General features: G+C 48.9%; 1 protein-coding gene across 1 annotated transcript; it reads right to left on the bottom strand.

Annotated features, from left to right (window-relative positions):
• Window positions 1–200: 200 nt before the first annotated feature.
• KIF19 (kinesin family member 19) lies at window positions 201–20,757 on the bottom strand (the record flags this gene model as incomplete). Its single annotated transcript, XM_082490750.1, has 20 exons — window positions 201–277; window positions 814–921; window positions 1,561–1,714; window positions 1,987–2,445; window positions 3,119–3,224; window positions 3,682–3,824; window positions 4,636–4,757; window positions 4,927–5,197; window positions 5,807–5,996; window positions 7,021–7,213; window positions 8,162–8,312; window positions 8,986–9,108; window positions 10,018–10,170; window positions 10,940–11,134; window positions 12,142–12,267; window positions 12,502–12,638; window positions 13,231–13,318; window positions 14,266–14,376; window positions 16,680–16,760; window positions 20,677–20,757. The coding sequence occupies 20 exons, from the start codon at window positions 20,755–20,757 to the stop codon at window positions 201–203; spliced, it is 3,069 nt and encodes a 1,022-aa protein (XP_082346876.1).
• Between the last annotated feature and the right edge of the window lie 158 nt (window positions 20,758–20,915).

The following is a 20,915-nucleotide window of genomic DNA, read 5'->3' on the forward strand; positions in this document are numbered from 1 at the left end:
AGGGGTATGGAAAAAGTAATATACCAACCTATAAGGTCCCCCTCCCCCTGCTACCCTTCCCTCTGCTTCTCAGCATCACAAAATGTATTGTAGCTTTTGTGTTGAGGCACACTCCCCCTGCACTTGCTTCCTCAACTTCCAGCAGTCTCAAAATTGCAATAATCCCTTGGGGCCATGGAGTCCTGCTCCTCCGGTGACTTCTATTTAGGCTTCAGCTGGTTCCCCCAGCAGGCACCTGACTGCTGCTTCTGCCGACTGCTGGCACCTTCTGCGGGCCCTGCAAGCGAGGGAAGATGAAGCACTCGGTCAAGTTTCTCACGCTTCGACTTGAGTCTCATTGCCAGTCAAAATGGGGAAGAGACAGATTGCCACGGGCCGTGGAGGGGAGCGTTTGGAAAAGGCACTGAGATCTGAACATCGTTGCCTTAAGAAAATCCCAAGGCGACACTTTCAGTGGAAGCAGTATGTTACCACATGGCTAACTCAGATTAAACTTTGTACTTCACATATGGATTAGACTAGGATTATGAACACCTCTGAAAATGTTATTTTCTCTTCCTGAGAGGTTATTTTTGGCTAAGAGGGAGACGGAGTGTAACTCATTCTGGAACATTGCCCATGTCATCTTTTGGGAAAAAAAAAAAAAAGAAGCCTTAAAACTTGGCTGTCAAACCCATAACCCATGTGGCTGCTTTCCCAACTGGACCATTTGTGTTGCATTTGCAGCTCTTTAGGTTCAGATTGCGAAAGAGCAAGTGCTGAAGAATTAGTAGTGCCTGCTGAACTAGCCAACCTGGTATTTCACGTACTCACCCTTGCCTTGCTTCTGGAGGACCCGTCCTTTGACACAATTGGCGTTGCTCTGCTGGATGGTGCCTGCAGGAACGGTGTCTTTTGACAGCACCTCTAGTGTAGTCCCCTCTATCAAAGGCAGGGAATGCTTCGTTAGATACGGTGGGAGCAGAACACAGTTTAAAAAACATTTTGCAATGCATGAGTTTGTAATCGCTAGCCAAAATAAATTGCAGCAATATAAATCAATAGTTAACCACTTCTTAAATTAAAATAATATGTTAGAAAAACTAATTAGCATCAGTCATCATCCCTTGCCAGAATGGGGAAGGATTCTGGCTTTATTTCAATAGGATTTGGGTACCCGGTTCCCCTAAACTCATCCTGGCCTTCTGTGTCTGCACAAGGCAGAACAACTGAAGCTGACAGATGGTTGGTGCAGCCTGTCATGTCTTGGTCTCCTTGCTGAGCCTTGGTTTGGGCGCAAAACTGCCTGAATGACTAGACTGAGATCAGAACCTTGTTGCATGTGAACCCGACTGAACACTAATTCTTCCCCCTAGGTTACAGAGGCATAGTTGAGGCAGTGGTCTACAAAGGATATGCTGTCTTACCCATCAAAAGCTACTTAGATGATATAAAAAAAAAAAGATCAGAACTATTAGTAATCTGATTTTAAGCTTTTACTTTGGCTTATTTCTCACACGATAATCCATCTTTTCCAATCGAGTTGATGCAGGATGTCTCCAGCGCCTCTTTGGACCCTACCTGAATGGTGGCCGACAGGAACCTTGACCTTTGCGGCAGTGGACATGCTACTCGCAGCTTTTGACCGATAGAAGAGTCTAGCTTGACATAGGTGGTTCTCACAAGCTTTGTCTGTACTGGGGCTTGAGGGAGTCCAGTGCTTAGCTTCTGAGGCCTGAAAGACACCAAGTTGAGTTAACTTCATTGGTGATGTCTCTCAACTCTGTTTGTTGCAATGTTGTACCAAAAATATTCCCTTCGCACCTGACTTTAGGCATGTTTAGGCAGGAGGTCAAGGGCATTATAGAAGAATAAAGATATTTAACTTATTTCCTCATGCAGTTTGTACTATGTTTCTCTTACCATATGTAAAAACCACCCTAGCTCCATTGGGTCTATGTCTTCTGCTCAACCCATTTCCATTAGAAAGACAGACAAAGGACCTACCCTGTGGAAGTTTGGTTCAAGAGACTGGGATCTTTTCTTTCTGACTGTCCTCTGAGCAGACATCTCCTGGTGTCTCCTGTTCTTCAGCACTCCCCTGGCTGGGGAGCACAGCTGGTTCCCAGCTGTGGGCTCCGACAGCAAACTCCCTATACTTGCACTGTCTCTCATCTGACAGTCTGGGGTGGAAATGGCCTCTCGATACTTCAGCTTAAGCATATCCTCCTCAGAGAAGTGGGCTGAGGAGACTTCCCTCCCAAGCTCTCTCTGTCGGGCTCTGGAACGGCGACTGGCTGCAATGAGGGAGATGCTTTTGGTGTTGGCAGCAATTTCCTTCAAGGTCTCCAGACTCAGTGGAACAGCAGCAACGTCTGCGGGTGACTTTTTCCCATGCAAGTCTGGAGAGGTGGGGGAACGCAGCCTGGGAGTCATCTTTCCTGCAGCAACACCTGTTGGTTTCTGCTAAAAATCAAAGCAATTGCAGCATAATTTGCTTTCCATTCAAAGCTTTTATTCTTTTCCCCTTCAAAGCACTTTCAAACATTTGGAAGACATTAAATTTCACCTGAAATATTGTTATAACAGCTTCTAGGTGTGGAGAAACAAAGGCAAAGCTTTTTGAGTGTATATCTCCTGTATAGAGCCAGGGCTACAAAATGAGTCCACGAGCTACAAAATGGGCCCACAAGCAAGAGACTGATGAGCTCCTACCTCTCCCTCCTCTTCCAGGGTGCTGAGTGAAATTGGTCTTACCAGATGGTCACCAAATCAGGGCCGAGCAGATCAGTTAATTGCATAAAAGGAGGTGATCACCCTGGACAACACAGGTCCCCTCACACCAGACCATGCATTTTATGGTGCATCCCTATTTACAACACCTGCCACTCTGCTGGACACACTAAAGACTGCGCAGCTCACGGAGAGCCCAAATTGGAGGTGGCATCTAAGCCTTGGCCTCTCAAGCGAATCCCAGACCTCAAACCCAAGGCCAGTCCTGTAGGAGGGATTTTATTGCCTGCCAAGGTTTACCTTTGTCACGTACAATAGCTTTTGCTGCTGTGCATGTTCTGCCATCACAAGAGGAAGGTGCTATCCATGACAAATGTGCCCTGAATTCAGTTCCTGCCATACTGACCTGCTGAACTGGGCTTTTTGGCAAACCAGAGAAAGTTGGGCTGAGATGGGTGTCCAGAGACCCCTCCTTCCTACAGGGTGTGGTTTTAGATGATCTGTAACTGCCACTGTGGAAAGAATATGCCAAGAGATTAATAGGTGAAAGCACAGGACCTTTATGAGCAGGGAGAGATGAAACATGTCTAGATGAGAGCTCTCAAGCTGTGGGGAAAGCAAGGAGCCTGGTAAACGTGGTAATAAAGAACACAGCAAGGATGGACTTCAGGATTCATGAAGGAGAGAGATTTTGTCCCAATCCTCACAAATTTTGCTGCTTTATTTGGTTTAAATGCTTGCCAGTCAACAGAAGCAAATCCAAATGTCTCCCATAGCCCTCACAGAGAAAGTTCCTACTAAAACACAGAGCTACTTTGCCAAAGCAGTATACCAGGAAACTCTTTTCTTACAGATTCCAGTTTCTGGAGGTTCTTCCAGTTTGATATCACCCAGCTTTGGGGACTTAGCTGGGAGCTGCCAGGTCCCCATGCCCTAGAGAATAAGTCTAATGAGAAAGATTCAAATTACCTGTCTGACTCAAGGGTGATGGAGGGAATGTCAAACTTCATCCCCCAGGGAAGACCCTTCATGTTCCCAGGTAGATCCTTTCTGACCCCATCTTTATCAGGATCCAGATGCTGACTTACATCCAGAGAAGGGCTGTTGTGGGGCTGCAGGAAGAGGGAAGAATGAGATCTTCAGCAGCTTTTTCTCACTGTAAAGCCCTTCCTCCAGCCCTGGCTCCCAGTCTGCGGTCACAAAGACTCTCTTGATACCTCATGTGCTTTTCCATAGTTCCAGCCACCTGTTATTTGCTCCTCTCCTGTGGAAGGGCACCCAAAGTAGTTTAATTGCTCATATAACAACATGACTAGCAGTAAGTTTATTATTCACTCCTTGTCCTGTTCATTCTATGCAGTCATAATAAACAGGAGACACTGCTGGTTGGACTCCCTGCTGAAGACTGTGGCAATTTCCTGGCAGCCCCTTACTGTCTCAAAACACACACACGTTTTACAAAGACAAAGAGGCCAGCAGCATCTTTCCCTTCTTGCATGGAAGACCTGAGGACCTCAGTAACAACTGTGCCATGAGCCAGCAGAGGCCTCCAGAGAGGATGGTCTCCTTCAGCAGTCACTTGTGGAGTTGCATGTTTGGCCATCTAACCTTTGCTTTTCTGCTTGCCACCAAGCTACAGTCATATCTTTCAAATCTAACGCAACAGCAACTGGGAGGGTGAACACGGTGGCTCATGCACAGCCCTGCCTGGGTCCTTTTCTGTCACTAAACGACTTATTAATTCTCCGAGTCAAAGGGAAGGAGGGAAGGAAAGCGGAGCTCCAGAGACAACATGTTCCTAAAACAAAGCCCCTGACTGGCACCAGGACCCAGCCAGGGTTTGGGTGCGCCTGAATCTGTGGCCATGACACAAAATCATGGGATAGCATGGATTCTCCAGCACAAGGGTCTGCTCTGCCTTACCTTGAGCATGCTGGACATCACTGAATGTAGCAGAAGCAGGTGGTCCAGCGTCCCCTCCTCCAACGCGGAGAAGTGTAGGTGGTGTAACCTCACCAGTGTCTCTGGGACAGGAATGTTCTGGGCTGGAGCAGAGACGGGGAGGAAGAGTTAAAGATCACTCCTAGAGAAACAGCTGAGAACTGTGGAGTCATGACATCCAAGACAAGGTTTTCTGGGTGGACTGTTCTCCACTTTGGCAGCAGAAAACAAAGCTCAGAGCTAATGACAGCAGGAGCAAAGGCACTGCTTTACCTTTTATCAGCATCTGCTGCTGCTGAATAATTTCTTCACAGAGTAGCATGTGCTGCTGCAGTTGTTGGAGCACAAAGTCCTTCTGGCACAATAGATTCTCGTTGTACAGTGTATTTGCTTCCAGCTCTGTGTTGCCAAGCTCAAGCTCATGGGCTCTGCAGAGGAGCCTTAGCACCTCCTGCTGATCCTCACTGGTGATTTGTCTGGGGAAAAACACCTCCATCTGGGAAGCTTTTTCCTTGGCATGTGCTAAGTGCTGCTCCAGCTCTGTCTGAAAAGGATAGATAGGGGGTTGTCAAGGCAGCTCGGCTTCTTGGGATAACAAAAGCGTCTGAGCAAATCTCTGCTATGTCCTTCATGCTGAGATTAAAGTAACATCGACAAAAAGTATTTTGCTTATTCTGCTAGCAGCCACCCTGTTTCAGTCATGGCAGAGATACCCAGACGCATAGTTCTTGCCTAGAGGAACTCACAAACGTTAACATTAGCTGCCAAAAAAATAATCACCAAAAGTGATTACCAAAACATTGAACAATTAGCGAGTGACAAGCCCTCAAAATGTCCCTGGAAGGGGAAATGGGCAGAATTAGCTCACTTATGGGTGGGCAAGGCCAGACAGTGGGTTTACAATTTTCCCTCATCCTAGTCCCTGGTCCCTCTGGGCCAGAGGCAGGATGCAAACATCAATGTTCCTGTGCTGCTGCCTTCAGCAGCCCAAAGTATTTCAGAGTCCAGCTGCAATACAGGTGCCACACTGCTTTCACAGTGCTAGCCTAAAACCACGAGAACCTCTCTGAGTTACGCTGCTGCCATCCTGCCCCCAAGCACCCGCTGGGCAGAGGTCAGAGTTGCGACCAGAAGGGCACCTTCACCTCCTCACCTTCAGGGCCGCTGTCTTGTGCTGCTCTGCCAGCAGCAGGTTGATCTCTTCTCTTGCTACCGTAACTTCATGAGGTTCAGGTGAACCTGTGACATCCACTTCCCTGTCTTCCTTCTCCGTGTTTTCATCTTTCTCCTCCTTCGCTGGCTTGTCATACTTGCATGCACCCTGAGCCTTCTGTCGTTCCCAGCTGCCAGCAAAAAAGGAAAGGAACTTGTGGGATATGGTGACATAACTCTAATGATGCATGCGTAGCCCTTCATTGTATCTGTCCAACAGCTTCTTGCATGACAGCAGCAGAACTAATAAGTCCAGGCTGCTCTGGAGTTGGACAAGCCATGCAGAAGAGTGTGATTAGCTTCTTCCCATTTGGACGTCTGTAAGATAGGCCTCCTATGTGATCTTTCCATGGCAAGAACACTGCTTTTCCCCACCTCAACACAAATTGTTGCCTCTTCACAGATACTTGTTGAACACCTTTAATGTCCTGAAGACTGTTTTAACTACAAATGACCCAAATCCTAAGGGACTATAAATTTTACAGTGGCATTAGGTGGGTGACTAGCAGTAATGCGAGAGCACTGACACCTACTTACAGTTTATCCAGAAGAAAGGGATGATGCTGCTTTCTCTGATGTGAAATTGTGCCCAGATGCAATGCATCGGGATGGAAAACACTTCACGAACACAGGGTGACTGGACCATGGAAGGACCAACAATCCCAGTCTGTGCTGCCATCCAGTTCTTCCCATTAAAACACAAGTCCAGAATAGGGTCCAAATAGAGGTGAGATATCTACCATTTATACTTTTAGTCTGGAGTTTAAACTCGATGCTAGAGGTAGCTGGTTGCCTTTTGGAGCTACATCAGGCAGCTGCACTTCAGTGCAGCACCACGTGCAGGCTGCAGCCTCCTTACAAGCACCAGGAGGGATTAGGGATGTGTTTCTCAATAGCAGAAATCACCCGCTGCAAATATAGCACCTTAATCTACAGCTCAGAGTCGCATGGACTTAATCTACCTTAAATCCCTGGGTACCTTTTGCAGACCACCACCCTCCCAAGTTTTTCCTTGTCACCCAGGTAAATCTCAAACCTACACTTGATCTCATCCTTTTGTCATTTCTGTTGGGGAGACCGCAGGATATTGGCATTTCTCATGGTGAGGTTGGAGGTCCACGTATAAATCGTGCTGAAAGCTCAGGAGGTACTCACTCTGTGATTGTTAGGAGGTGCCTGCAGGTGTCAACGTGCAGCTCAATGTTGGTGTTTTCCAGCTCCGTCAGGCTGCGACGCATCTCCATTTGCTCCCTGAAAGCCCCCATCAGCTGTGCCCGCAAGGTGTTCATCACCTGGGCACTGTGTGCCTCAGAGCCTTCGTGCCTCTCTGCTGCAGGAGAAGATGTTTCTGACCTGACGTTAGGCCAGGTAAACTTGTGCCAATTCCCCACAAAACTACTTTGGGACCAAACCACTCAGTCCACGTGTTACGGGTCATTCATTTATAGTACTGTTTCATTCTGCAGTCTCTTGAAGTTAGTCATGTGCTTAACAAATCTGATATATTTTTATGATTGTATTATTAGCAATAAATAGGTCTCATTGCTACTGGTTTTGTGAGTATTGAGAGGATACTGCATTGCAGGGACATCTCTTCCCCCTTTCCACAGGCCAAAAAAAAAGGTATCAGTTTTCTGTGCTTGTTATCTAGAAATGACCTTGGGTATTGGTAGCAGAGACCTATTATACCTCGTGTCTTCTCTGTCAGAGAACTTGACTATTTTTATTTCATTCCTTGCCAGATTCCCTGACAAAAGGAACAATCCCCAGGGCAGAACAATCAACATTTTAACAGCTTTGCCCTGCCCCCCTCCCTATCTTTTTTTTTTTATTTATTAGGTACAACGAACCATACAACAGAGCTCCGTGTCCTGACGCAGCCTCAGAGCCTGCAGTGACGCAGGCTACAAACTCGGTTGCCTCTCTGTAAGAGTCAGGGCTTCCCACAGCAAATGCCACCATTTGATATCAAAGCTCTTTTCAAGGGCAGGTTCGTGAAATTTAACACATTTTAATGTTGGGGAAGATGCTGAGAAGGTCGAATGTGTTGTCCGTCATCACACAGCGCATCAGAGACAAGCTCACACAGAAAAACAACTTCATTTCCCCCGCCTGCCTGCTCTGCCCATCAGACTGTGTTCTGTGCTCTGGCTCTCCGCAAGCATTGTTGAACCAGCTTCCCCCTGCTACATCTGCATGGAGGCCCACCAAGTGGTACTGCAACACATCCACACGGCTCCTCTCCCAGCTCCCTTCCCTCCAGACACCCCAGAACAGTTCTTGTTCCTGGCTCTACCTTGCAGATCCCCGAGGTCGGTGCTGACTGTACTTCTCTCCTTCTGGTTTTTGACCCTCTTCTTCAGATGCTCAATCTCCCTGCGGAGGTCTGTGATGATGCTGGTGTATTGGTCGATGTGGTAGGAGATGTTCCGCAGGTTACATTTTACCTGGTGAGCCAGAACACATGAGCATTTGTCCCATGGTCCATGATTGGTACAATGGCTGCAAACAAAGCTACACTTTTGGTTGGAATGGCCCTCAATCCTGCGGTGGGGAAGAATTTGCCCTCATGAGTGGGGAATACTGTAGATTAGTGGTTTTCCCTAATACTGGGAAGCACCCAAAGGGCAACAGAGAAAAGCTAGGGACTGTGTGTCCACAGGGAAAACAGAGATCCACAAAGAGTAAAAACCCTGTTGTAGATCATTGTTCAACTTCCTTCACCCCACAAGCCTCTCCATTTTATCTCTCCTTTCTGCAGACCTTCTGTTCCTCTTCCAGGCCCAGCGCCCCCACTGGGACATATTCCCCATACATTGTCCTGCCAATAGCCGTCTTCCACCCGTCATTCCTTATGTTCTGCACCTTTTCCTCGCCATCATTCTGCCCCCTTGTTTTGATCCTCATATTCCTCTTCTCATCCGTGACCCGCAGAATTTGCTTTCCACTCTTCCCTTCACCTGCTTTTCTTCTCTTCTATCACTCACACTGAGCTTCTATGCCATCCTGCACTGCCCCCTCCTGAAGTTTGTTTCCCTTCATCCACTACATCTTCTCTTTCCGCTTTGCAAACTTTTAATCCCTAACCCCCACTCCCTTGTGAGTTGTTTGCCCGTTTACCTGTGTCTTGATGCTTTTTGCTCGATGGGCGTAGATCAAGGTCATTCGAGATTCTTCAAAGGAGGTGCTGGCTGGGCTGATATGTGCAATCATAACCGTCCTGCTGTTGCCCCCTAACGAGTCCTAGAGGGACGTTGATGTGGTTAGTGTGGACATGACAGGGGCTCACTGCTCGGTGGTAACCACCGTGGCTGTGTACTCCTGTGGTTCATTGAGATTCTGGTGGAGAATCCCAATTAGGAGTGAAGGAAGCGCTTGTAAAAGACCATTCATTAGGCCCTGTCTCCATCAACAGCAAAATCAATAAGTAATTAACTTCCTAAAAAGAAGAATTTTTGCCAGAAAATCACAATTTCCACAAATACGCTGGCAGCTTCTCAATGCTGCCCACAACAGAAGCCTGCCTTTTTCTCCATCCCTTCTGCTCCCCACCATCCCCTAGAGAGCACATCCATCAGGCAGGGACGGCGGTAGCTCAGCGCCAAGGCTTGAGGTGGGGTTCATAAATGAAGTTGTAAAGGATCCATAAAATAATCAGTGTAGCAGAGAGCCTGTCTGCAACCTTTCTGATTTCCTAAGGGAGAGACAGCTTATGACAGCACACAGTCACTCTCGGTTTCTCTTCCTCCTGCCCCAACAACATCCAAATTTATTGGCCAATTTCAACCAAATTTTATAAAAGGGATGAAATGTTCAAAGGCAGTAAGTTCATTAAAAAAGGGAAAAAGAATCACTTATTACCCACAAGCTTAGAGACATATGACCCAAATGTATAGGATTTCCTTAACCCTGTAGGAGGTTCTTCCTCAACAGCGCAGATGACAACATGTTTATAATAGACAGTGCTGTCCAAGTCAAGCCCTGATTGAATTGCAAAGCTCATGCAAGATAAGATCCTGGAGGAGCATCCCAAGCTGGATAAAGACAATGCATGGAGATACTCGAGGATCAGCTCTCAAGCCCTCTCTGATTTGAGCAGTGATAACAGCAACAGACACACCGAGCTCCTTGCTGACCCGCAGCGGACAGTACCTTCAGCAGACGCGTGAGTTTGCTGTCTCGAAAATTAACAAACTGGGCCCGGCTCCCCCCCTTCTCGCTCAAAGCGTTGATGCAGTTGCCCAAAGCCAGCAGCGAGCGGTTGATGTGGGCTCCTTCCTTCATCCGCTTGCCCTGGTTCTGAGTCTGTCAGGAGGGGGGACAGACAGACAGACAAAACACACACTTTGGAACGGTGGGTCTGCGCCGGGGGAAGGTGTGCGGCATCGCCGGGGTCAAGGCAATGCCTCCTGCAAAAATCAACCTGAAAGTGCAGGGTTAAACCCCACTCTGAGGCACAGAGGTGCTGGTAGGAGTACATTTCTTGGAAAGATGGCCCAGCTCTGACCTCTTGGTTCTTAAAAAGATAGCTACTAATTATCTTCTAAAGATGATTTCAGAAATTAAGATGCATAACTACATCACTCCAAAATTCCTGGGCTTGGTAGAGACACCGAGTATGTAAAATCTCTCACTCTCCAGTCACGTCCCTGAGTTCCAGCATTTCCCCTTTCCCATAGGAGCCAGCTACCTTATTCTCCACCCACCAGCATCCGTCCATTCCACTGGTACCATTTTTATCCCCAAAAGCCCTGCCAATCCCTGCCTAACAGACCTCAGCTTCTATATGGGTGTGAAATTCGCTGCTGCTTTTTCAGACCTGAGCAAAGGCTGCGCCCAAAAGCTGGTTCAGATTTTTCTGATGATACTAGATGGTCTAATAAAAGATACTACCAATACCATCAGACTTTGGCTATTTTTAGGCTGTCTCAGGTACAAACTACTTCTCTAAAGCGACGGAGAAACACATACAGTGCTGGTTTCCCCAGGGATGAGGACAGGCGTGCAGACCCTGCATGGCAGGCCATGGGAATCCAGCCTGGTCTCACCAAAAGCTGCTGAGATCCAGCCATACCTGGGCTGCTCTCTCTGACCCCGCCAAGTCGACCATGAAAAGCTTTCCAATTCGCATTTCTTTGCCCATTGCCTTCCTTCGGCTTTTCTGCATCACCGTCACCTGCAGCACTGCGTGCGAGCGGGAGGACGTCTTGTTGGCAGCAGTGGGCTCCTGGGTGCGCTGCTTGTTTCCTTTCGTTAACAGCTGCATGATCTAAACGACACAGAAAAGCACACAGAGATGTCCTCTCTGATGAGGACAGGCTGAGAGAGTTGGGGTTGTTCAGCCTGGAGAAGAGAAGGCTCCGGGGAGAGCTTAGAGTCCCTTCCAGTCCCTAAAGGGGCTCCAGGAGAGCTGGGGAGGGACTCGTGATCAGGGAGGGGAGCCATAGGATGAGGGGGACTGGCTTCAAACTGGAAGAGGGGAGATTTAGATTAGATATTAGGAGGAAATTCTTTCCTGTGAGGGCAGTGAGCCCCTGGCCCAGGTTGCCCCGAGAAGCTGTGGCTGCCCCATCCCTGGAGGTGTTCAAGGCCCGGTTGGATGGGGCTTGGAGCAACCTGGGCTGGGGGAAGGTGGCCCTGCCCAGGGCAGGGGGGTGGGACTGGATAGTCTTTAAGGTCCTTTCCAACCCAAAGCATTCTATGGTTCTATGTACAGCTCTGCTTGAGCGTGACTCGCAGCAGACTGACCCCCTCACCCAGGGCACGGGCACACTCTGGTCCCCATCATGCTGCTGGGGGTTTTGCTGTAGATTTTCCCCAGATCTCCCCCTTGTGACCTTGCAAGTGCAGGTTTGTTGGGTTTGGGGCTGTTTTCCTGGGAGGCCTGTTTATCTCGTGTCAAGGCACATGTAGAAGTGCACATCACTGTAGCTCAAGGGGATTTCGTTATTTCTTCTCCCTCTCCAAATGGTTTCTTGACAGATCCGAACACAAATCAAAGCACTCTTGCCTTTCCAGGAAAGCAGTGTGCGCCCTGGGGAAGCAGAGCTAGCAGGAGGTTAGCTGGGGACTTTAGCCACTCACATGGCTCCATGATCAGCCTTTTCCATACAATATATCCCGTTAATCGAGTTCTACCAAGGTCCTACTACACAAGGTCCTTGCTACTGAGTAAGGCACAGGCAATGGGAAAGTGTCAAGACATTGTAAAGCACTGTTGCACGCGAGCACGGTCCCCCTCCCTTTCTCCTCACCATAGACTGTAGCCCCAGGTACCTCCTGAGCATTTGTAGTAGAGACTTCTGTAATTCCTGCTATCTGGATGCTGCCTCTGGAGTCCTCTCTCAGGTCTAAGAACCCCGAGGATGGGTTCAGGAGGTCGCGGATCACTTCGTTGTAGATCTGAGGGTAAGAAACAAGGGGTTGGTGTTAGGCCAGCACTGGGTCCTTAGGTCTGCAAAGAGGGTTGAGCTGATCCTATGTTTCTTTGGGGTGAAAGGGAAGATTCCAGCTGTACAACCCGAGGGCAGCACCGTGTGATGGACAGACTTGGGCACCCCACCTCCCATTACGCCTGCTCCCAGGGGCTCGCTGAACTCCCACAGAGCCCGGACCCACGCAACACAGGCACTTCACCTCCAGGTAGGACATGGAGACCGTGTACTCCATCTCCTCGGCAGTAGCTTCAAGGGCCTTAAAGAGGTCATCAAGAGTGCGGCTGTAAATCCCTGGTTCACAGTCCGTCCCTAGCATCGTGTAGGTTTTTCCCGTGCCTGTTAAAGATACAAAGAAAAGTAAAGACCAACTTCCACATGAGCAAGTTTCCACAACAAATAAAGCCTGGTTTCCTTCTGATTTCTGTCCTTCAGCCCCAAACTTCCTCCAGTTACTTCTGTTTCTAACCCCACAATGACACTGCCGCGGGAAAGACACAGCATGTGCCATCCAAAATGGGTAGGAAGAGAATTTGCAGAGGGGCAGATAGGTTAACTACCCTGTGGGTGTTCAGAGCCAGGGTAGAAATATATTTTCATATCGTCTGTAGTCTATAGGTGCTTTCTACAGCTGTGTCTATTCTCCTGAGATCGGTCTCCAGCGTTGTACACATGCCCTCATCTCCTCCTCCTTCGTAATGGGAAGATTTGTCTCTGCTGAATTCCACCTCAATTAAGTGACTTCTCAAACAGGGCAACTTTGCTGTTAGTTTAGCATTAAAGGAAGATCCAGACTTCCTGATGAGAATGTTATTTTAATGCTCCAGTCTTGTCCTCAACTGTAAGCAGTTATTGGCATTAGAGTTCATTTCTCGTTTGTGCAGATGTATTTTATTCATCTGGAGGAGTACAGCTACGGGGACTATATTACCTGTTGGACCATACGCAAAAATGGTTGCGTTGTAGCCAGAAATGACTCCTTCTATCAGGCTTTTGGTTGTGGACTCATATACTTCCTCCTAATTCAGTCAAAAAAGCATAAATTTATGGTCAGGCATAACAGCTGTCCAAACAATCTATACCTAATTGTATTCCCCGTGATTTTCTCACTATGTTTTACAAATTTCCTGGGCTTTGGAACGATTCATGAACCATTTGAATTTTGACACATCATCAAAATGAGCAGAAAAGCACAAAGGTTTATTGAATTTTCTAAAGGCGGGCAAGATGCAGGAGGCTTACTTAAAATGAATGAACTTAAATTTGATTATTTTCTTGGATTCTGAACGTGAAATGCTTTGTTTTTACTTTGTGCCTGCTGAAAGGAGTAAATTCTCTCCCTGACCTTATCCTTGCTTGAGAAGTGCCACTGGGCCTCCAAAAACGTTTTGGGTAGCACGCGAGGGTGCTAGACTGGGGGTTCACGTGAAAGAGAGAGCAGATAACTGAACTGCTTGTGAGGAGCAAGGCTGCAGTTGCGTCATGATGATGGCAAAATGCAGGTGCTGATGGAAGCCTCATACCGCACCGTACATCTGTGTGCAAAGCACGGCTCGGTAGGGGCACCAGAGCTCATTGGTGAGCCCGTAAAACAAGAGGGAGCACAGGGAAGAAGCGTGTGAGCGAGGACCAAGCAACGTGACGATGAGCTCATTCACTGGGGACCTCGGGAGACAAAGCTCTTCGTCTCTGCTCGGCTGTCTTGCATCTGGGGAGTCCCGATGCGGGGGGGAGAGGCAGACTGGATAGGGCATGGGTCTCCCCACTTCTCTGACAAAGGGAAAACCCTCACGGTCCTCTCTCCTTCAGCACCATCGCCTTTTATCTGGGTGACATGTGGCCTCTGGGATGTGCACTTCTACTCACCTGCCAAAACCATTCATCTAAGCAGGGAAAACCCTTCTCATGTTAAGCCTTTTGGTTAAAAAAAAAAAAAAAAAAAAAAGGAGGAAAAGGAGGAAGTTACCTGGGTTGCTCTGTGATCAAAAACCATGTCAAATACAAATGTTTTTTCTCGAGATCTGTTAGCTCGCAAGATGTCATCTGGATCCTCGCTTGGATCCATCAGGACCACCCTCTGTTATAAGATAAAGTCAGAAGAAGGGCCGTTATGTCTGGGTTTGGTTCAGAGCTGGTCGGGATTTCTTACAGTATTATCCCCATCGCAAAGGAACGCTGCGCTGCAGCTTTGGGTGGATAACACACTGATGTGCACAATGTGGGGGCCGATAAGCTCTGCAACCGATGTCGCAACTTCTGTAATTTGGAGAACCAGTGGCTGCTGCAAAATGCTTTGGAGGTCCGTTGTGCCGTGAAACAGCCACCAGCGTTGGGTAATAGCGGTGGTTGCGGGGATGTGACACCCAACCAACCCCCACAAAAGCAGAGGGACGGGACCTCTTACCTCAATTTTCAGCCAAGATTCAGACCGAGGAGCTTTGAAATAAAATAGTTAAGTACTTTGGGAGCAAAAGTGCTCATCTTCCAAAAGTCATCTTCCAAAGCCTTTCCTGCAGAAGGACCGATACAAATGTCTGCATTGCTCCAGGACGGAAACTTAATTCCATTTCTGGCTTTTATTAGGGAAAAAGCAAGGGTGGGAGAGGAGTTGCAGCAGGTTGCAGAACTGGTTCTGGTTCTTTTCAGTCCCTTAGGATCTGTTTTAGTACATAATTATCACAGTATATAATTACTGTGGAGAATGGTATTCTTTCTCCTCTGCTGAACCGCTCATGAGGAGATGCTCAAGCCTCAAGGGGAGGACAGAGAACCCCGTGCCTCCTACTCCAGAGCAGCTTTCACTCTCTCCTGGTAAACAGATCATTAGATAAGCAATTAGAGCATAGATCGACCACCACTTGACCTACAGAATAACTGCATTGGTGTGCCAGGCACGGGAGAGGGATGAGCATCAAGTGCCCGTGGGGTTCAGGAAATGTCAAGACTTTGGTTTGGCTTTTTCTTTCGCATTTTCTGCTGAATTCCAAGTCTCTAACAAATATCTCTAGTTTTGATCTGCAAATTCTCAATTACCAGAATTACTTTTTTTTTTTTTAATTCTTTAGTTTTCACCAGTCCAGCTCAGATCTTAAAAACCTGAAGCAACACAAGAACAAACTCCGAAGGGAACTCCCGGTCTGTCCTCGGCGGCGGCATTTGCCTGCAAAAGATGGGCTGACACCTAATCGTGTGTACACGCAGGAGTGACAGCCGAGAGCGGAGCTTGGAGTGCTTCCTTTGGAAATCTGCTCTGTAAACACTTTCAGGCCCCTTTTACTGAGTCCTTGTAACATCCAAATTTTGCTCACAGTGTATCCATGCACCCAAAAGAGTCCTTCTCTTCCATCCTGGGGCTGACACCTTCTCTGCCCGGCAGTATTCTAACAACACACATCTGCTGCTGTCGCACGGAAGCATTAAAACAGAACAAGACACTAACAGAGTCAATTTTCAGTCAGGATTAATGAGCAGACAGAAGCAGTTCTAAACGAGTTAGGCTGGGAGTAAAAATAGCAGGGAACATGATGTAAATCAAAATACACCAAGAAATCCAAGTACTTCAACTGCCCAGTCAATTAATTTGCTTTCATAATTACAGTTATTTGCATTATTAAGAGAAACTCATTCTCATAGATAGAAGCTACTCAGACTAATGTAATGCACATTTCCTTCCCAGATTCCCATTAGAGAAAATAGATCTCAGGGCAGATGATGCAAGTCTGAATAAGCTGTATAAAAATAAAGCTGATATCCTTGTGAGGTTAATGGCTGCTTTAAAAAAAAAAAAGAAAAGGAGGAAAAAACCCCCCCAAAACGGATGTTTCACCAGTAAGGTGCTAAACAAAAATTGCCTTTGTAAGAAAATCCATAAAGAGGAAAGAGAGATTCATGCTCTCTTTGCTTCTGAAGGCTGCTATCATTTGACTATTGCGTGGAGACAAGAGACGATATATTACAGAGTTAGCGTGCGTTCAGAAAGGGTTCAGAGAAAGATCAGCTGAAGCACAACAGAAAATGATGGGATTTACACTGGAAAAGAAGGTAAATACCAAGGGCACAGTAAAAATATGTGAACAGATGTAGCGATGTAGAAAAGGTAAGCCGAGACCTCCTGCAATCTCTGCCTCTTAAAAAGAGGATCAAGAGGCGAAAGGAGCAGAAGCGGAGAAGAGAAGCGATGTTTGCACGGGGAGCTGCATCCCTGCGGTGTCCCAGCAGGGCCAGGGGTTTGGTGGGGTTTGAAAGCAAGCGTTTGCATGGGAACCAGGAGAACCAGAGCCCCGTGGTGGCCCAGGGTGGTACCCGGAGGCCTCGCCAAGCCGACTGGCCGGTGCCCGCCGCGGGGGCTCTCCTGCAGCCCGGGCACAAGCCCCAGCTCACCTGCTCACCCAGGCTGCGAGCGACGAGGGCAGCTCCCTCCTCCGCTTCTGCTTCGGTGATGGGACGGATGCGAAGGGCCACCTGCACACACAGCACACACACACACACGGGCTCGTGCGTGCCGGGGCCACCCGGGCTTCCGCGCCAGAGCACTCAGCTCTGTGTGAGCACCAGCGGTATCTACAGCTTCTCGCTGCATCTCTCCTGCTCATCAATCTTAAAACCTTAAGCTGAGGGCCCAGAGAGTTTGAGAAAGTTTATAAAGTTTAAACCAGTTAATTCTCTCATGATTTGCACTTTTATCTTGACAAATTCTTCCTCCCTCTTCCCCCGTTTCTGTCTCTAACACAGCGAGACTCCAACTGATTGACAGAGAAGGCGGCAGAATGAGCTCAGCCGTGACAATGCTGCTGCCAGCGGGAACCTTCGGAGATCTGGGACCGTGGTACCAACAGCCATAGAGCTGAGCACGCTTACAGATTTCCCCGGTGTTCCCAAAACACTGATTAAAGTTATCCGTGACAAAGAAAGGGAATTGCATTTCACTAAGTACCCATTTTGTTTAATCCCAGGTAGCAATCATTGTGAGCCTGTTCAACCAGATCAGAGCAAGTTGGCCCTGATCTGTGCGGGGCCCGCGGGGTACCTGGGAAGCTGGAATTCATCGCAGGACTGGAGCGATTATGAAGTAGCAATTAACTGCCGGTGCCTTGTGCCACAACTCAATCAGTCAGAAACACGGTACTCCATTTTCATAGAATAGTTTGGGTTGGAAGGGACCTTTAAAGGCCACCTGGTCCAACCCCTCCTGCCATGAGCAGGGACATCTTCAACTAGATCAGGTTGCTCCTGGTCCAACCTGACCTGGAATGTTTCCAGGGATGGGGGCATCGACCACCTCTCTGGGCAAACTGGGCCAGGGTTCCACCACCCTCAGTGTAAAAAATGTCTTCCTTATATTTAGTCTAGACGTCCCCTCTTTTAGTTTGAAGCCCCAACCCCTTGTGCTATCGCGATTGGCCCTGATAAAAAGTTTGTCTCCATCTTTCTTATAAGCACCCTTTAGGTACTGGAGGGCCGCAATAACTGGAGCCTTCTCCAGGCTGAACCCCCCAACTCTCCCAGCCTGTCCTCCCAGCAGAGGGGCTTCAGCCCTCAGAGCATCTCCGTGGCTTCCTCTGGCCCCGCTCCACCAGGTCCATGTCTCTCCTGTGCTGAGGCCCCAGAGCTGGAGGCAGCACTGCAGGGGGGTCTCCCCAGAGCGGAGCAGAGGGGCAGAATCCCCCCCCTCGACCTGCTGGCCACACTGCTGGGGATGCAGCCCAGGGTGCAGTTGGCTTTCTGGGCTGTAAGCGCACATTGCCGGCTCATGGTCAGCTTTTCATCCACCAGAAACCCCACGACCTTCTTGGCAGCACTGCTCTCCATCTCTTCATCCTCAGCCTGTGCTGATACCGGGGGTTGCCCCAACTCAGATGCAGGACCTGCACTTGGCCTTGAGGAACCTCACGAAGTTCACACAGGCCTACTTCTTGAGTTTGAACCAGGTTGGTCTGGATAGCATCCCATCCCTCAGGCGTGTCAGTGGCACCGCTCAGCTTGGTGTCATCTGCAAGCTTGCTGAGGGTGCACTTGATCTCACTGTCTGTGTCATTGATGAAGATATTGAACAGTACTGGTCCCAGTATGGACCCCTGAGAGACACCACTTGTCATCAATCTCTATCTGGACATTGAGCTGTTGACCACTACCTTCTGGTAGCCAATTCCTCATCCACCAAACAGTCCGCCCGTCAAATCCCTGTCTCCCCAATTTAGAGAGAAGGATGTTGTGGGGGACTGCGTGAAAGGCCTTACAGAAGTCCAGACAGACAACCATCTGTTGCTCTTCCCTTGTCCACTGATGTAGCCAGTCCATCACAGAAGGCCACTAGGTTGGTCAGGCAGGACTCGCCCCTGGTGAAGCCATGCTGGCTGCCTCAAATCCCCTCCCTGTCCTCCACGTGCCTTAGCACAGCTTCTGGGAGGGTCTGTTCCATGATCTTCCCAAGCACAGAGCAGAGGCTGACAGGGCCGTACTTCCCAGGGTCCTTTCTATCCTTTTTAAAAACGGGTGCAATATTTCTGTTTTTCCAGTCACCGGAGACTTCACCTGACTGCTGTGACTGTCCAAATCTCACGGAGAGTGGCTGGCAACCGCACCAGCCAATGCCCTCAGGACTCCGGGATGCATCTCGTCAGGTCCCATGGTCTTCTGCACGTTCAGGTTCCTCAGGTGGTCACGAACCTGAGCTTCTCTTACAGCAGGAGGGACGTTGCTCCCCCAGCCCCTGCCCTTGTGATCTACCTTTTTTGCCAAGACTGAGGCAAAAAAGTTGTTGAGTCCCTCAGCCTTCTCCTCATCCATCATTACTGCTTTGCCAGGCTTTCATTTTGATACACAGACGGTAATTTGACTCGAAGAATTAAAACACATTTGTCAGTATTAATAATGTACAAGAGCACATGTATTTCAGCCCGTTTAATCTACAGGTGAAGCAATAAAGTGCAGTGTGGTGGGTCAGTTGTGGGTCCTGACGCACTGCAGCTGTGGGCGAGTTGCACAGTCCCAGATCCCAAACCTGTGCACCCGGTGGAGGGTCTCCAGAGAAGACCGCCAATTCGAAATCCCACCCAAAAGGTGCATTTGGTGTCTCAGCTAACAACAGAGATCTGAAAAACTCGATTTTCACCTTTCCATAGCTGGAAATCTAGAGCAGCATCCCCTTCCCAGCTCCTGACAGGAGCGCCGGTGCTGGTAAAACCCTGTGTGATGCACAGACACAACGCCTCATCAGGAGGGTGTGCAATTAGTGAAACAGGCTTCTACGGCCCCACCAGTCACAAGCAACTGGTTACTATAGGAACCAGATTTATCTCCACAATAACAAGCTACCCGTCAATTTAATGAGGGTTTCACGAACAGCTCGCAGTCTCGAGCAGTGCAGTAGACGTTTCTGAGTAGTTCCAGCAACAGCAAAGGCACATTTCTTCGCTGTGAATATCTCGGGGTGGGGGGTGGGCTCCCCACCTTTGGACAGCTTTTAATATTCACAAGAACGCAACAATTAACTGAGCTTCATCATCTCCCTGAACGCGCCCGAGCGACACCGTACGAGCGTCTCGTTCCCATGGGCCGAACTCATCTCTTCAAAGCATTTGGAAATATTGTCTCACCCACCGCAATGGCCCGACCTGCAGATCTCTCTTGGACAGCCTCAACCTCCGGAACAGTCCGGTTAATCCCCGTATTTGGCAGCCCTGGCCACTGAGGGTAAGAAAACAAACCCAAATAAGCAGCATGTGGAGATGGGTCACACCAAGTACTGCGGGTTTTTCTTGCATTAGAGAGGAACGTAAGGTATTCTAGATGTTATTGACTTTATTTCAGGCGATTCCACTTTGAGCAGAGGTTTCTGTGTCTGCCTCAGGCGTGTGGCAGCACAACGTGAGGACAATGCTCCAGTTTAATGGAGTGCCACAGGGCTGAAGGATGAAACTTGGGAAAGGATTACACTTTCAAAGCAGTCCTCTTACTCTGGTCACCAGAGAGCTCCTGGGGTGCTGGAGCCATGGTGAGGGCTCAGCCAGGACCATAATCCAAACTGCTTTGAGCTGCTTATTACAAATCCATCACTCAAACAGGTCCCAGAGAGACGGGCACGCTGAAATCCACTGTTCAAGGAGGACAAACCCCCAGCGCCTGCCAGGTCACCCGGCCTCACCTCCCCTGCAATGAGCTTTTCTCCTCTGTGGGATACTTATACCCAACTTCTGCTTTACACCACATAGAGCTTTGCACAGAGAGAGCAAATCCATTTTTTTTTCCTCTGGCTGGGCGCCAGAGCCCAGGAACAGCAGAGGACAGTGGAGGAGCACCATAGGAAGGATGGCAGGGCTGGGGACAACACAGCTGCTCCTCCCCATCCCCTGTCCTCCCCCCAAACCAGTGAGCTCACCGTAAGCTGGTGCTCCTTCATGGCCAAGCTGCCAGACGACGCCAGCTCGGGGCTGGGCGGTTTGCCCAGGGAGGTGGACATGGAGCTGGAGTCCTTCAGGAGGCTGCACAGGCAGGAGACTGAGCGGTTCCAGAGGCAGCAGGAGCAGCAATCACCTTCCCTGGGGAAGGGAGGGAGAGGCACCACCTGCACTCCCCCAGGTGGGAGATGACAGCAGGGAGGCAGGGACTTCGGGAAGC

The sequence above is a fragment of the Vanellus vanellus genome, assembly GCF_965231255.1.
Source record: "Vanellus vanellus genome assembly, chromosome: 14".
NCBI classification, from domain to species: Eukaryota; Metazoa; Chordata; class Aves; order Charadriiformes; family Charadriidae; genus Vanellus; species Vanellus vanellus.